Source organism: Orcinus orca, chromosome 17 (assembly GCF_937001465.1).
Source record: "Orcinus orca chromosome 17, mOrcOrc1.1, whole genome shotgun sequence".
In the NCBI taxonomy this organism is placed as follows: domain Eukaryota; kingdom Metazoa; phylum Chordata; class Mammalia; order Artiodactyla; family Delphinidae; genus Orcinus; species Orcinus orca.
Window position 1 is genome coordinate 50430995 of NC_064575.1, and position 17165 is coordinate 50448159.

The following is a 17165-nucleotide window of genomic DNA, read 5'->3' on the forward strand; positions in this document are numbered from 1 at the left end:
ATATGTAATTATAATTGACTATAATTATACCTAATTATATGCTTCATTGAAGGATACCTACTTAATTAATTGGAGCATTACTTAAAGAAGTATATACTTCATTGAAAGATACTTAGTGGGTTAATTTCAGTTATTCAATTCATTATACTTTTACTAAAGCCTACTGTGTGTAAGACATTATTGCTGGGAATGTGGTAGAATGTAGAGATAAAGAAATGTGGGAAAATAGAGACAAATTCTCTTCCCTTAAAATCTTAATATACAGTGGAGTAGACAGACATGTGAACAGTTAGTTAAGCATGATGTATGGTAGAATGATAAGATGTTTGTTTAATAAAAGTATGAGTGATCTGAAGTAGAAAAATGGTGCACGGGATGATTGGCTTTGACTTGTGTTGGGTCTGAGACTCAGGAAAAATTTGGAGAAGATGATGATTAACTTCCATAGTTTGAGCCTTTAGAAAAGGGCATTTAAAACTTAGGAACAAATAATCTTATTTAAAAAAGGGCAAAAGACCTGAATAAACATGTATCCAGAAAAGATATACAGGTGTCCAACAAGCACATGAAAATATGCTCAATATCATTATTCATGAGGGGTAATGCAAATCAAAACCACAGTGAGATACTGCTTTACAGTCACTAAGCAGTGTAGTTATAATAAAAAAGACACATAATAAGTGTTGGCAAGGATTTGGGAAAATTGGAACCCTTATGTATAGCTGGTGGGAATGGAAAACAATCTGGTTTGTCAAAAAGTTGAACATAGAGTTACCATATGAGCCTAGGTAGGGTTCTATTCCTAGGGTTATATGACAGAGAGTTGATAACATATGTCTAACATAAAAACTTGTATGTGAATGTTCATGGCAGCATTATTCTTAATAACCAAAAAGTTTAATAACCTAAATGTCCATCAGCTGATGAGTAGATAAACAGTTGTGGTGTATCTATACACTGGAATATTATTCAACCATACAAAAAATGAAATACTGATACATGCTAAACTTTGAAAACATTAAGTGAAAGCAGCCAGTCAAAAAGGAACATGTTGTATGATTTCATTGATATGATATGTCCATGATAGCCAGTTCTGTAGAAGCAGAAAGGAGATTAGTAACCTGGGCTTGTGGGGAGGAGGGAATGGAGAGTGACTGCTAATGTGTAGAGGTTTTCTTTTTGGAGTTTCATGTTTCTTAGAACATGAAAATATTCTAAAATTAGATAGTGATGATGGTTGTACAACTTTGTGACTACACTAAAAACCACTGAATGGTATACTTTTAAAGACCAGATTTTATGGTATTTAAATTATAGCTTAATAAAAATTTTTTATCACCTTAAAAAAAGCTTAGGGAACATTAATAAGCATATGTAGATATAAACCATTTTATTTCATTTCACACTAGGCAGCGAATTCTTGTTAGACATTGTTCCTGTCCTAGCGATTCATTACCTAACACCTAGAACAAAACGTAGCATATAGAAACTGTTCAATTCATTTTTTTCACCATGCTATTATGATAAATTTCAAATATATAGAAAGGTTGAAGGAATATTATACAGTGGACACCCACATACTCATCATCTAGATTGTACAATTAATATTTTGTCACATTTGCTGTATCATATATCTGTTCATCTAACACCATTTTCTCTCCATCAATTCAACCAGTTTCTGATGCCTTTCGAGGTTAAGTTATGGACATCAGTATACCGCACCCCTAGACTTCAGCAGCATATCATTAACTAGAGTTTATATTTATTGATGGTTCTTTTTCTTTTTTTGAAGATTAAATTCACAAGGTGAAATGCATAAATCTTAAGTATACTATTTAAGAAGTTTTGAGAAATGAGTATGCCAGTGTGATGCAAAACACCCATCAGGATATGGGTCATTAACATCTCACCAGGTTATCTCATGCCTCTTTCCAGTCATCCCTTGCTCCAGCTGCCTGCCCACCCCCACTCCACTCAAGAAAACCCTGTTCTGAATCTTTAAAAAATCGTGGATCGGTTTTTGCTGTTTCTGGAATTTCGTATAAATAGAATCATATAGTATGAATTCTCTTGTGAAAGGATTCTTTCATTAAGCATAATATTGTTTTTTACTTTTAATTTTAAAAAACTTTTTATTAAGACAATTTTTAGAGCAGTTTCAGATTTGCAGCAAAATTGAAGGATAGGTACAGAGATTTCCCATATACCCCTGATCTCATACGTGCATAGCCTCCCCCATTATCAGCATCCCCTGCAGAGCGATACATTTGTCACAATTGAGGAACCTACATCATTATCACCCAGAGTCTATAGTTTAGTTAAAGTTCACTCTTGCTGTTGTACATTCTATGGGTTTGGACAAATGTATCCATCATTATGGTATCATACAGAGTATTTTCACTGCCCTAAAAGCGTTGTATTTTGGGGATTCATCTGTGTTGTTGTATATATCAGTATTTCTTTCCTTTTTATTGCTAGGTACATTGTATGACTATACCATATGAATATAACATAGTTTATTTAGCCATTCCCCTGTTGATGGATGCTTGAACTATTTCCAGTTTTGGTTATTATAAATAAAGATGCCCTGGACATTCTTCTGGAAGTCTCTTATAGACATGTGCTATTCCTTCTCTTGGGTAAATGCCAAGAGAAAGAAACTACCAGGTTTTCTCAAAGTGGTTGTGCCATTTTACATTCCTATCAACAATGTATGAGAGTTCCAATTGCTTCACATACTTGCCAACATTTGTTGTTGTCAGTCCTTTTTACTTTTAACTATTCGGATGGATATGTTTTGATAGCTCATTGTGGTTTTAATTTGCACTTCCCTGATCAATTATTTTGAACTTTTTTCATGTGATTATTGACAGTTAACATATCTGCCTTTGTGAAGTTTATGGTAAGTATTTGCCTATTTTTAAACCATTTTTGGGTTTTATTACTGATTGGTGGTTCTTTTTTTTTCTTAATTTTTTTAAATTTGGAGTATAGTTGATTTACAATGTTGTGTTAGTTTCTGCTATACAGTACATACACATGGTTCTTTATATATTCTGAATTCAAGTCTTTTGTCATATACATGTCAGATGCACTTGGGGAGTATTTTTTGCTGGTCTGAGTTGCCTAATTCATTTTTAAATACGTGTCTCTTGAGCAGAGTTTTAAATTTTGATCAAGTGTATTTTTCAAAATTTTCCTTTGTAACTATTCCTTTCTGTGATCTAAGAAGGTGAGTAGGTGTTTGTTTATTTGTTTGTTTGTTTATGTATGTTAAAAAGAGGGTTGCTTGCTTCCAAATGAGTCTGAATTCGTTTTTTCATCTGTCTAAAGCAGAGATCCTTAACCTTTTATTGTGTGTGCTATGGACTCCTTTGACACTCTGGTGAAGCCAGTGAACCTTTTCTCGGAAAGTTTGAAGCGCCTTGATTTTAATATGCCATGGTGTCCTTCCCCAATTCTGTTTATGTCTTGGGGATGTTTTTGCCCCTTTCTGGTGGTTCTTTTCATGGCCTCAGTAGTTTCCTTACATGAAACTGATTAATACTTAGGTGAGGACTGGAGTGGGACCCTCTCCAGGTCTCAGGAGCTCTCACCCTGAACAGGTCTTTCTTGTTTGGTACTCTGCCCTGCAAACTCTAGCCACCTCAGTCTGCCTGGACTCAATACTGTTTTCTCATCTAAGGATGTTAGGATATACCATTGCAAGGGCAAAGAGTATTTTAAGAATTCTGACCAGAGATCAAAGAGATGCTTTTTTCTGTTCCAGGTCACAATTCATTCTTTTTACAAGGAAGTAAGCAAAGATTTAGAACTTCAAAACCTTCTTTCATGAAAAATCCCTCTTAATTTTTAATTAATATTATGTATAAATTATAGTGACTGATTTCTTAGACTTCTCTTAGTGATGTTTCTTTCTTTTGTTTCAAAAGATCAAGCAGTGGGATACTCCTCCTGTTTATTGGTTTTGACAAGAGAGGTCCAGAGTCCATCTCTTTGGACCCAGTCTGGTCCTGGGTTGAGCTAACCTGACTTTTTGTTTTATAACCAAGATGATATTCACTGATGATGTCCAATTTGAGATCTTACAAGGGACAGTTAATAACAGGCTTTATTTATTCCCCAATAGAAACTTATATGATATTTAGGTTAATAGCAAGATATGAAGGTCAAGTAAAATGTTTTCTGGATTTGTAAGTTTTATAATTTATTTTGAAGTAAAATGGCTAAGATCTCTTGGTACTGTATTTTAGGTACTCTAGTTACTATTTATCAAGTCTTTTTTGTCCCAGATGAAACAGGTCAATAGCCATGTGTCATGACCTAAAAGTGTACGATGTTCCAAGAGTCTCCTGTCACGAGAATTAAAAAAGTTACAGTTTTTCTCACCAGAAAACCTGGAAGTGAATCTGAATGAGGATGATATTTAATGGAGTGTGTGTATTTATTGATTTATCATTGAAGAGTATGTATGTTTGAATCTGCTGGAGGGTGCTTATACCATGAATTTTTAAAAAAGTAATTTCTTCTGTAAATTCCATGATGATCTGCATCTCTTTTGTTTGTATTGTTAGAATAACATTAAGGGACCTTGATGGATTTTGTCTTACAAAGGTGGAATAAGTTACAGTGGTTGGAATTTAAATCCTTAGTCTGCCAATTTGTAACCACATAAAAGTTCTTTGCTATAATTTTTCATCTATAGAATAGGAAAGATGTTATTCACTAATAAGAAAGTCACTATTTTTCTTAACTACATATGAGAATAGTTTCCTTATAACATTTACTTTCATTCTTTGGGATAATTCTTTTCTTGGTGGGGGCACATTCTGCCTAGAATACTTGCCATTCTCTTTCTCTGTTGGGTGCATCAGGAAATCAGGAACTTTTCTTGGATTTTTCTGATATTATGTTTCTGAGAAAAGTCAGTTTTTCAGCACCGTAGCCTTATTTTTGGAAGGTAGGTTATATGTTGTTGTTGTTGTTTAAATTAATGAGTGAAATCCTAAAGAATGAATTTATTCTTTGTATTTATCAAACACATTTAAAAGTATGTAATAAACTACTTCCCATATAACATTGTGGATTATGAAAGATTTATACAGTACAATATATAGAAACTTGAAAATGGTAATGCTAAATTATTGGTTTCAAGTAATAATAACCAATGTATGACTTGTTCATACTTTATATGTAGAAAGAATCATGTGGGAGAAACTTTTATATAATTTAAATTCCTAATTGTCCTCTTGCTTTAATTCCCTTTATTTAAAATGACTTTATTTTGATTGATAGGTGCTGAAGATGAAACACGAGTAGATATGCAGTATCCTGCTCAGTACAAAGGCCAAGAGCTGTATTCGCAGCAAGAGGATGAGCAGCCACAGGGATGGGTATCATGGGCCTGGTCATTTGTGCCTGCAATTGTGAGTTATGATGATGGTGAGGAAGACTACCTTGGGAATGATCCTACATCAACCACACATCAACAAAAAGCACAGACTTTGAAGGATCCTATTGTTTCTATAGGATTTTACTGTACAAAGGCAACTGTGACTTTCAAAGTAGGTTTCTTTTTTTTTTTTTTTTGCTGTTTATCCCTCAACTTCAATGCTTAAATTTTGACTTCTAGTAAGAATGTGGCTTAGTTTATTTTACACTTAGTAGATATGAGACAAGAGTCTAACAATCTTTACTTCATAAAATTATATGTCCCTTCATCTGAAATCTCTGAATTTTGCTCTTTTTGTCTCCTTAAGGCCTTCTCCACTTTCCTTTTTAATAGCTTCATGGAAAGTTTTTCTCTCCCTACGGAATCTTTCAGTTGGCATATAGAGATGCCTTAGTATTTCCATTAAAAAAGAAATGCACATAAAAAAAACTCCCATGACTTCATGTACCCCTCTAGCTACTGTTTCATCTCTGTGTTGTCTTTTCATTACAAAATTCCTTTAAAGTGTTGTTTATATACATTTTCTCTCTTTCCTCACCTCTCTTTAAGATAGTTCAGTTTATTTTATTATCTAGATCTTGATCTAACGCTTTTTCAGCATTGTTTAAAATACTTTGAGTACTTCCTCCACTAACAAATGCATGTAAAATACATTCTCAAAAGAGATTATATAATAGGTATTTTCAGGTTAAACAGTAATAAGGTGAACATCCTTTTATTTTATTTTATTTAATTAATTAATTTATTTATGTTTTGCGATACGCTGGCCTCTCACTGCTGTGGCCTCTCCTGTTGCGGAGCACAGGCTCCGGACGCGCAGGCTCAGTGGCCATGGCTCACGGGCCCAGCCGCTCCGTGGCATGTGGGATCCTCCCGGACCAGGGCACGAACCTGTTTCCCCTGCATTGGCAGGCGGACTCTCAACCACTGCGCCACCAGGGAAGCCCATCATCCTTTTATTTTGAAAAGTATAATATGTTCTTCTTTGATCATATATTGTCTTCTCTGCCCCTCAGCTATAACTCATACTCAATTTTAGGTTATTTCTTGACTTTTTATCATAGTATTATCACACATTTAATATTCCTGAACAGTACCTAGTTCATTCAGCAAATACATATTAGTGCCATCTATGTACCAGGCATTGTTTTGTCTCTGGAGTTCACTGTGAACAGGTCAGATATAAATCCCTGCCTCTTAAAATGTAAATTGTTATTATAAACAAATAAGATATATAATATACCCGTTGATGATAAGGGTTATGTAGAAAAAAGAAAAGGAAAGAGGAATAGCGAATGCTTTCACTAAATGGGAAGGGAGTTTTGCAGTTTAAAAGAGGGTGATCAGGTTGCCAAGGGGAAGACGGGGGTGGGATGGATTGGGAGTTTAGGATTAGCAGATGCAAACTATTATATATAGGATGGATAAACAACAAGGTCTTACTGTACAGCACAGGAAACTATATTCAGTACCCTGTAGTAAACCCTATGTATATATGTAATAAACAGTATGTGTGTGGTGTGTGTGTGTGTGTGTGTGTATGTATATATATATGTGTGTGTGTATATATATATATATATATATATAGTGGCTGTACCAATTCACATTCCCACCAGCAGTGCAAGAGTGTTCCCTTTTATCCACACCCTCTCCAGCATTTATTGTTTCTAGGTTTTTTTTTGTTTTTTGTTTTTGCGGTACGCGGGCCTCTCACTGTTGTGGCCTCTCCCGTTGCGGAGCACAGGCTCCGGACGCACAGGCTCAGCGGCCATGGCTCACGGGCCCAGCCGCTCCGTGGCATGTGGGATCTTCCCGGACCAGGGCACGAACCCGTGTCCCCTGCATCGGCAGGCGGACTCTCAACCACTGCGCCACCAGGGAAGCCCTAAAGTACTATCTTTTCTGGTGACTTGTACATGTTTACTTTTAAATTTGAAATTATTCTGGTACATTTCTGTTAACTTCAGTGATGAGAAGAGTTGTAATTAAACCGAGTCCGTCAAAACAGGCATTTATATACAAAACTTTTATAGACTTTTGGGGTAGTATTTGTCATTAGTCAATGTATCTTTAAAAAAATTTGAAACATTTATGTCTCTCTAACGTTTCTCTAAGGGAAATATGTGGATATTTTGGAGGAAGACATTAGAATTATTGTTCAGCTTGGGTCTAAAGAATGTATGGAATTAATTTGTGGTTCATATTCTGGTCAGAAAATAAGGTCATGTTTCTACATTAGCATTCTGAACAGTTGATATCAATCCAACAAAAATCATGCCAAATTAAATGTAGCATTTAAAAAATAATGTTGAAAATTGTTCTTGTAATGTTTGAGTCCTTTTAATCAATTAATTGCTTTTTTTCTACAATAATTGTAGACAGCTGAGGGGTAATCAAGTTTAAAATATTCAATTTTACTTAAGCATTTTAGATTATAGAACTGTACTTTGAAATAACAACATTGTGTATACCATTTCTTGAAGCATCCAAGAAATAAAGGCTTACATTATATAAAAACTCGTTGGTATAAAAAATGAGAATAATTAGTTGATTCCCAGTATAAAGAGGTTATCATGCTTAGAATTATAGCTTTTCAATTCAATAAGTTCTATATGACCTAAGTTAAATATTGGTTTTTATTTTTTAAATGTGATCTGTGACTTTGCATTTAAGTTTGAAGAGTATATCCATTTCACACGAATAAGGCTCACTGAATCATTAGCAAACATGAGCAGAATACTTTTTTTTTTTAAAGTAACATCTTTATTTTGGAATAGTTTTAGATTTACAGGAAAGTTGCAGAGATGGTACACAGAGTTCACATATACTCCTTACCCAGTTTTCCCTCTTATTAACATCTTACGCTATCACAGTTCTTTTGTCAAAACTAGGAAGCCAGCATTGGTGCATTATTGTTAAATTCCAGACTTTAATTTCATAATGACCCTTTTCTGTAACATGATCCAAACTAGGATACCACATTGCATTTAGAAAAGGAGCTTTTAAAAATAATTCAAATTGTCTAATTTTTGGATACGTAGAAATGATATGCTGTAAGTTTCAGGGGAGCAAGAGTATATATATATATATATATATATATTTTTTTTTTTTTTTGTCAGCATCTATATCAGTACTTGTTATCTAGCAGGCACTCAGTGAGTATTTGCACGATTGAATGAGTCTGTGACACATACTGTGAGATTATATACTTTGAAAGTAAAGCCCTTGAATCTGCCTCCCTCGTAGAACTAAAAAAGTTTTGTTGAATCTCTGTGTTTCTTCACAGCTTTCTTTTTGATTACAAATAGGTAGAAATCTTATAAATGATTGAACTAAACCTGATTGAATATATTAGTGAATGTAAAATGAACTGATGTTAAAATATATGTACATTTTTGGCAGAATATATGAGTCATTTTATGACTAGGGGACTGTTATAGCTACATAGCTTTCACCATTTTAAGCAATATTATTAACAAAAAGGAGTATTTATATTCTCTATATGAACTTACTAGACTAGCATATTCAACCTTTATACCATGGATAATCTGTTACAGCTGTTTTTGTTGCACCTGTTTTCCTGCTTCATAATTTAATTTCCCGAATCTTAAAATTGGCCTTGTTTCTATCAATTCATCATAGTAATGACAGTTTATTGCCATTTAATACTAATTTGACTTACTTAATATTCTTATATTGTTTCATAGCTCACTGAAATGCAAGCTGAGAGTAGTTACTACAGCCCTCAAAAAGTAAAATCTAAAGAAGTATTGTGTTGGGAACAAGAAGGAACTACAGTTGAGGTAATCCCATCAACATTGAATATACTTTAAGAAATCTTTGTAATGGTCCTTAAGGTTAATATTTAATAAATACAGGTTTTTAAAATCATAAATAGTATATTTAAAAATGTATTTATAACTTTTTGTTTCTGTTTTAGTGATCAGTAGTATTAATTGAAATAATTATTCTTTAACAAAGATTTTACCATAATATGCAACATTAATTTATTCTTTCATTTTTTCATTTGACTTGTGTGTGCTCGTATGTATGTGTGGATTAATGTTCTTGAAGTGCCAGTCATTGAGGATACAAAGGTTTGAGGATACAGAGACAAGTAAGATGTTTCTTATTTTAATAGGATGTGTGATCTGAGGAGAATAAATATGGAAAGGTCATAATTCTAAAGATGTTTCAACTAATTTAGAAATTCTGCAAGGAAAGCTTGTAAAATTTTTATTGAAATTCAGGTTCATAATGCTTCCTTTCCTCTTATAGGCCCTTATGATGGGAGAGCCTTTCTTTGATTGCCAGATTGGTTTTGTAGGTTGCAGAGCCATGTGCCTTAAAGGAATTATGGGTGTTAAAGATTTTGAAGAGAGTATGAATAGAAGTGAAACCGTAAGTCAAAATCTCCCCTTTCCTCCATTTTTTTTGGATAGAATGTAGGGATAATGAGGTGCTTATTGAGGTGTTTAACCATACCAAAAAATCTGTTAGACTACATATATCTTTGGCTTGAGAGGGGAACTTTACTATTTTCCCCTATAAGAAATTATAGAGCTCAGGGGAATTTAGAAAGTTGGTAGTACTTAACACCTGGACAGTAGTTCCAAGTACTTTCCAATTCATAAATGTTTCTTTCTTGTTTATGGCAGCTACTTGGAGTTCCTCTTTGGTTTGTTAAAATGTTCTTTGCCAAAATAGGCAGTGAAAATGGAGACAGCATGCCTTGTCTTTTTACAGGACCTCAAGTTGTAGTGTGATTTCTATTGACTACTGAATTGGTATTATAAAACCAAGGTTTTATTTTCTTTAACTGTCTAATGATTTTTTCTCCTGTTCAAAAATTTTGCATTTATTTTCAGGAAGCCTGTTTCTTCATTTGTGGTGAAAATTTGAATATGAAAGGTTTGACATACCTCACAAATTCATTGTTCGATTACCGAAGCCCAGAAAATAATGGTACTCGTGCAGAATTTATCTTGGATGCAGCTAATCATAAGGTCAGAGAATATATATTTGAGCCAAATTCTAGGTTGTGCTGGGGTGGACACTTTGTGTGAATACTTGTGATTGATGTTTCTTCTCCAGTAATATATTCTGAATGCTAGTTGTTTATTGAAACATCTAGCATATCTTTGTCCACCTTCTATATCTAGAGAGGTTTAAGGAGTGCACAAAGATCTCTACTTTTATATAGCATGCAGCCACAGTTAGTTTATCCATTCCCTACTGTTAAAATAGTCATGGAGGAAACATGTAGAATTATTTCTTTTAATTTCAGTTACTTTTGAAGTGTGGGATTAATGAAAAGAAGTGAAGAATTTAACATTTTACTATATGTAGTGTTTGAATTTTTCATATAAGATTATATTAATGTACTTTCTATGGAATAAATTTAAAAACTCAAAAAAAGTTCCTGAAGATTAGTATAATAGAATCAATGATTTACATTGATTCTACAGACTTACTTTTATAGTTGAAAGTAAAGAATTTAATTTTTACCTGCATAATTAACATACATTTAAAAATATTTTAGTATATTTTTAGTGTTTGAACTGTTTCACATAAGTGTACTGAAATATTAAGGATTAACTGTATTTGAGAGTATATATTAGACCGTTTTGTGATGGTGATAAAGGTCAACACCATACTGCCCTACTCTATTGTAGGTATTCATTAACCAGACATTATTGACAAAGTGGTCAAATTGTCTAGTAGAATTATAGATGTCCTTTTGTGTGGTCCATAGTAGAGGTAACACTACGTTTTCTAGAAGCCAATTCTTTGTGTAACCTCTGTTCTTCTTTCTGTTTTGGTAATCCTTTGAGTTGGTACACATTCTCCATAAGGATATGTGTCTAATTCTTGATCTTTCAGGTTTTAAACTCAAAAGTCTGTTCTATACAATGTATGTTCTGTTTGCTTTGCTTTGTTGGCAGGAGACATACACTGAGATAGCTGGAATGCAAAGGTTTGGGGCTTTTTACATGGATTACCTGTATACAATGGAGAACACCAGTGGCAAAGGTACTGGTTTCTTTCCTTTATATTTGCTTTTCCTTGAACAACAGAAACAAAGACTTCTTCAGAAACAATTGGTCCTTGACTGATTGTACTCTGTTACATCAGAGTTACCTTCTGTTACTTTGTGGAGTGGTTTAATTTTAATGTCATGTTAGAATTTTCTTAGATTCTTAACATTTTTAGTCCTTTCTTTGTGCAGCTGATTGAAAAGATTTTTATATAATCAACTAGAATTAGTTCTAATAGGTACCAAATATTAAAAATTTTGATACATCAAATTTCATATTAAGTTGTCAAAGAGCATAAACATTTCCTTTTCTGTATTAAATATATTTTGAAGGTTATATAGATCTTTTTATTAAAAAAAGAGTTTGTTGTTTCAAACAGAAAAGTAGAAATATATTCTTCTAGAAACTACGGACAGTCTTTTATTATTTTATTATGTGTTTCATTTTAGTAATCAAATGATTTCAGAAATTTAACTATACTGTGTTGTGCTTATCATTCCAGCCTTTTTCATATTGAAAACTTAGTCAATATAGGGTCACCATTTTTTGGTTAATTTTTCATATTTCAATAAATGATTTCCTTGTTTCAGGTGATGAGTTAGATATTGTGAATGCAAAGAAGACCAAAGCATTTCTCAAGAAACCAATAGGTAGTGTTCATGCATTTAAATAAGTGATTCTAATATAGCATGTTAAGGACAGTAATGTAAACAGACAGCTAAAAGAGGTCCAGGTGAGAAGGGGACTACCTTTGTCTGTGGGGTTGAAGACTTCACAGAGGAGTTGATGTTGAAGGATCGTTAAGTTTGTTAGATGAAAACAGAAGGAAAGAACTGTAATTTTCTACTTCCTGCTTTCAAAATGGATTTCTAAATGTTGGTGTTCTCATTGGTCAAACCTGGATTCACTTCTTTCCCTAAAATCTTCCTGAAGTAATCTTATTCTTTTTCATGGATTTGAGTACCTTCTATATGTTATTGGTGTCCATATTTGTATTTTTAGTCCAAACTTATTCTTTCAGATTTAGATTTAAATATATCCAGTGCACACTTGACATTTTTACTTCTGTGTCTCACAAATATCTCAAAACTGAATATGTTGAAATTGAATTATTAAAACCCTCATGACTACCCACTACTTCTCCCCTATTTTCAGTGTTCTCTTACTGGAAAATTTTTCTACTGTCTTCTAATTGCACAAGCTGGAAATCTGGGAATCTTGACACACTTCTCTCCTGGCATCCAACCCATCAGTGCATTTTGTCAAATTTTATCTCTAGAATCTATCTAGAATCTGTCTTTTCTTAAGCTTCACCAATAATGCTCTCATCCAATCTGTTATCATCTAGATTCTAATAGCTTTTTTACTGGCTTTCTCCTTCCACTCTTGCCCTCGTATAATCTATACTGCAATCAGACTGGCTTAATTATGTGCTTAAAATCTTCACTGCCTTCGCATTGCTTTATTTAAAAATAAAATTCAAATAGTTGATCAGATTTTGCTGTTGAGTTACTTTGTAGATAATGATAACCACCAAGGAAGATAGAGACACAAAAGGAAGATTTCCGGAGGAAAAGATGTGGTGTTTTTTTTTTTTTTTAACATCTTTATTGGAGTACAATTGCTTAACAATGGTGTCTTAGTTTCTGCTTTATAACAAACTGAATCAGTTATACATATACATATGTTCCCATATCTCTTCCCTCTTGCGTCTCCCTCCCTCCCAGCCTCCCTATCCCACCCCTCTAGGTGGTCACAAAGCACCGAGCTGATCTCCCTGTGCTATGTGGCTGCTTTGCACTGGCTATCTATTTTACGTTTGGTAGTGTATATATGTCCATGCCACTCCCTCACTTTATCACAGCTTACCCTTACCCCTCCCTATATCCTCAAGTCCATTCTCTAGTAGGTCTGTGTCTTTATTCCCATCTTACCACTAGGTTCTTCATGACATTTTTTTTCTTAGATTCCATATATATGTGTTAGCATACAGTATTTGTCTTTCTCTTTCTGACTTACTTCACTCTGTATGACACACTCTAGGTACATTCACCTCACTACAAATAACTCAATTTCATTTCTTTTTATGACAGAGTAATACTCCATTGTATATATGTGCCACATCTTCTTTATCCATTCATCCGATGATGGACACTTAGGTTGCTTCCATCTCCTGGCTATTGTAAATAGAGCTGCAATGAACATTTTGGTACATGACTCTTTGAATTATGGTTTTCTCAGGGCATATGCCCAGTAGTGGGATTGCTGGGTCATATGGTAGTTCCTATTCATAGTTTTTTAAGGAACCTCCATACTGTTCTCCATAGTGGCTGTACCAATTCACATTCCCACCAGCAGTGCAAGAGTGTTCCCTTTTCTCCACACCCTCTCCAGCATTTATTGTTTCTAGATTTTTTTTTTTTGCGGTACGTGGGTCTCTCACTGTTGTGGCCTCTCCTGTTGCGGAACACAGGCTCTGGACGCACAGGCTCAGCGGCCATGGCTCATGGGCCCAACCGCTCCGCGGCATGTGGGATCTTCCCAGACTGGGGCACGAACCTGTGTCCCCTGCATCAGCAGGTGGACTCTCAACTACTGCGCCACCAGGGAAGCCCATGTTTCTAGATTTTTTGATGATGGCCATTCTGACCGGTGTGAGATGATATCTCATTGTAGTTTTTTTTTTTTTTTGTGGTACGTGGGCCTCTCCCGTTGCGGAGCACAGGCTACGGACGCGCAGGCCCAGTGGCCGTGGCTCACGGGCCCAACCACTCTGTGGCATGCGGGATCCTCCCAGACCGGGGCACAAACCCATGTCCCCTGCATCGGCAGGCAGACTCCCAACCACTGCGCCACCAAGGAAGCCCTCATTGTAGTTTTGATTTGCATTTCTCTAATGATTAATGATGTTGAGCATTCTTTCATGTGTTTGTTGGCAATCTGTATATCTTCTTTGGAGAAATGTCTATTTAGGTCTTCTGCCCATTTTTGGATTGGATTGTTTGTTTTTTTGTTATTGAACTGCATGAGCTGCTTGTAAATTTTGGAGATTAATCCTTTGTCAGTTGCTTCATTTGCAAATATTTTCTCCCATTCTGAGGGTTGTCTTTTGGTCTTGTTTATGGTTTCCTTTGCTGTGCAAAACCTTTTAAGTTTCATTAGGTCCCATTTGTTTATTTTTGTTTTTATTTCCATTTCTCTAGGAGGTGGGTCAAAAAGGATCTTGCTGTGATTTATGTCATAGAGTGTTCTGACTTTGTTTTCCTCTAAGAGTTTGATAGTTTCTGGCCTTACATTTAGGTCTTTAATCCATTTTGAGCTTATTTTTGTGTATGGTGTTAGGGAGTGTTCTAATCTCATACTTTTACATGTACCTGTCCAGATTTGCCAGCACCACTTATTGAAGAGGATGTCCTTTCTCCACTGTACATTCCTGCCTCCTTTATCAAAGATAAGGTGACCATATGTGCGTGGGTTTATCTCTGGGCTTTCTATCCTGTTCCATTGATATATCTTTCTGTTTTTGTGCCGGTACCATACTGTCTTGATTACTGTAGCTTTGTAGTATAGTCTGAAGTCAGGGAGCCTGATTCTTCCAGCTCCGTTTTTCGTTCTTAAGATTGCTTTGGCTATTCAGGGTCTTCTGTGTTTCCATACAAATTGTGAAGTTTTTTGTTTTAGTTCTGTGAAAAATGCCAGTGGTAGTTTGATAGGAATTGCATTGAATCTGTAGATTGCTTTGGGTAGTAGAGTCATTTTCACAATGTTGATTCTTCCAATCCAAGAACATGGTATATCTCTCCATCTATTTGTATCATCTTTAATTTCTTTCATCAGTGACTTATAGTTTTCTGCATACAGGTCTTTTGTCTCCTTAGGTAGGTTTATTCCTAGATGTTTTATTCTTTCTGTTGCAATGGTAAATGGGAGAGTTTTCTTAATTTCACTTTCAGATTTTTCATCATTAGTATATAGGAATGCGAGAGATTTCTGTGCATTAATTTTGTATCCTGTTACTTTACCAAATTCATTGATTAGCTCTAGTAGTTTTCTGGTAGCATCTTTAGGATTCTCTGTGTAGTACCATGTCATCTGCAAACAGTGACAGCTTTACTTCTTTTCCGATTTGGATTCCTTTTATTTCCTTTTCTTCTCTGACTGCTGTGGCTAAAACTTCCAAAACTATGTTGAATAAGAGTGGTGAGAGTGGGCAACCTTGTCTTGTTCCTGATCTTAGTGGCAATGCTTTCAGTTTGAGGACGATGTTGGCTGTGGGTTTGTCATATATGGCCTTTATTATGTTGAGGAAAGTTTCCTCTATGCCTACTTTCTGCAGGGTTTTTATCATAAATGGGTGTTGAATTTTATCGAAAGCTTTCTCTGCATCTATTGAGATGATCATATGGTTTTTCTCATTCAATTTGTTAATATGGTGTATCACGTTGATTGATTTGCGTAATTTGAAGCATCCTTGCGTTCCTGGAATAAACCCCACTTGATCATGGTGTATGATCCTTTTAATGTGCTGTTGGATTCTGTTTGCTAGTATTTGTTGAGGATTTTTGCATCTATGTTCATCAGTGATATTGGCCTGTAGTTTTCTTTCTTTGTGACATCCTTGTCTGGTTTTGGTATCAGGGTGATGGTGGCCTCATAGAATGAGTTTGGGAGTGTTCCTCCCTCTGCTATATTTTGGAAGGGTTTGAGAAGGATAGGTGTTAGCTCTTCTCTACATGTTTGATAGAATTCGCCTGTGAAGCCATCTGGTCCTGGGCTTTTGTTTGTTGGAAGATTTTTAATCACAGTTTCAGTTTCATTGCTTGTGATTGGTCTTTTCATATTTTCTATTTCTTCCTGATTCAGTCTTGACAGGTGTGCATTTCTAAGAATGTGTCCATTTCTTCCAGGTTGTCCATTTTATTGGCATAGAGTTGCTTGTAGTAATCTCTCATGATCTTTTGTATTTCTGCAGTGTCAGTTGTTACTTCTCCTTTTTCATTTCTAATTCTATTGATTTGAGTCTTCTCCCTTTTTTTCTTAATGAGTCTGGCTAATGGTTTATTAATTTTGTTTATCTTCTCAAAGAACCAGCTTTTAGTTTTATTGATCTTTGCTATAGTTTCCTTCATTTCTTTTTCATTTATTTCTGATCTGATATTTATGATTTCTTTCCTTCTGCTAACTTGGGGGTGTTTTTGTTCTTCTTTCTCTAATTGATTTAGGTGCAAGGTTAGGTTGTTTATTCAAGATATTTCCTGTTTCTTAAGGTAGGATTTATTGCTATAAACTTCCCTCTTAGAACTGCTTTTGCTGCATCCCATAGGTTTTGGGTCATTGGGTCTGCATTGTCATTTGTTTCTAGCTATTTTTTGATTTCCTCTTTGATTTCTTCAGTGATCACTTCGTTATTAAGTAGTGTATTGTTTAGGCTCCATGTGCTTGTATTTTTTACAGATCTTTTCCTGTAATTGTCTCCTGTAATTAGTCTCATAGTGTTGTGGTCGGAAAAGATACTTGATACGATTTCAGTTATCTTAAGTTTACCAAGGCTTGATTTGTGACCCAAGATATGATGTATCCTGGAGAATGTTCCATGAGCACTTGAGAAAAATGTGTATTCTGTTGTTTTTGGATGGAATGTCCTATAAATATCAATAAAGTCCATCTTGTTTAAT

General features: G+C 34.8%; 1 protein-coding gene across 17 annotated transcripts in view; it reads left to right on the plus strand.

Moving 5' to 3' along the window:
* The window catches only part of VPS13B (vacuolar protein sorting 13 homolog B), an 802268-nt gene that overhangs the window by 67862 nt on the left and 717241 nt on the right, over positions 1 to 17165 (plus strand). For 14 of the 17 annotated variants that reach the window (XM_049700204.1, XM_033438214.2, XM_049700207.1 and 11 more), the window contains exons 8-12: positions 5296 to 5564; positions 9160 to 9255; positions 9731 to 9853; positions 10321 to 10458; positions 11398 to 11485. In XM_049700204.1, the coding sequence (XP_049556161.1) occupies positions 5296 to 5564; positions 9160 to 9255; positions 9731 to 9853; positions 10321 to 10458; positions 11398 to 11485 (714 nt within the window). Of the gene's footprint in view, positions 1 to 5295; positions 5565 to 9159; positions 9256 to 9526; positions 9854 to 10320; positions 10459 to 11397; positions 11486 to 12080; positions 13931 to 17165 lie in introns of those variants that run through there. The other 3 variants (XM_033438221.2, XR_004486270.2, XR_007472457.1) reach the window with 3 other exon arrangements.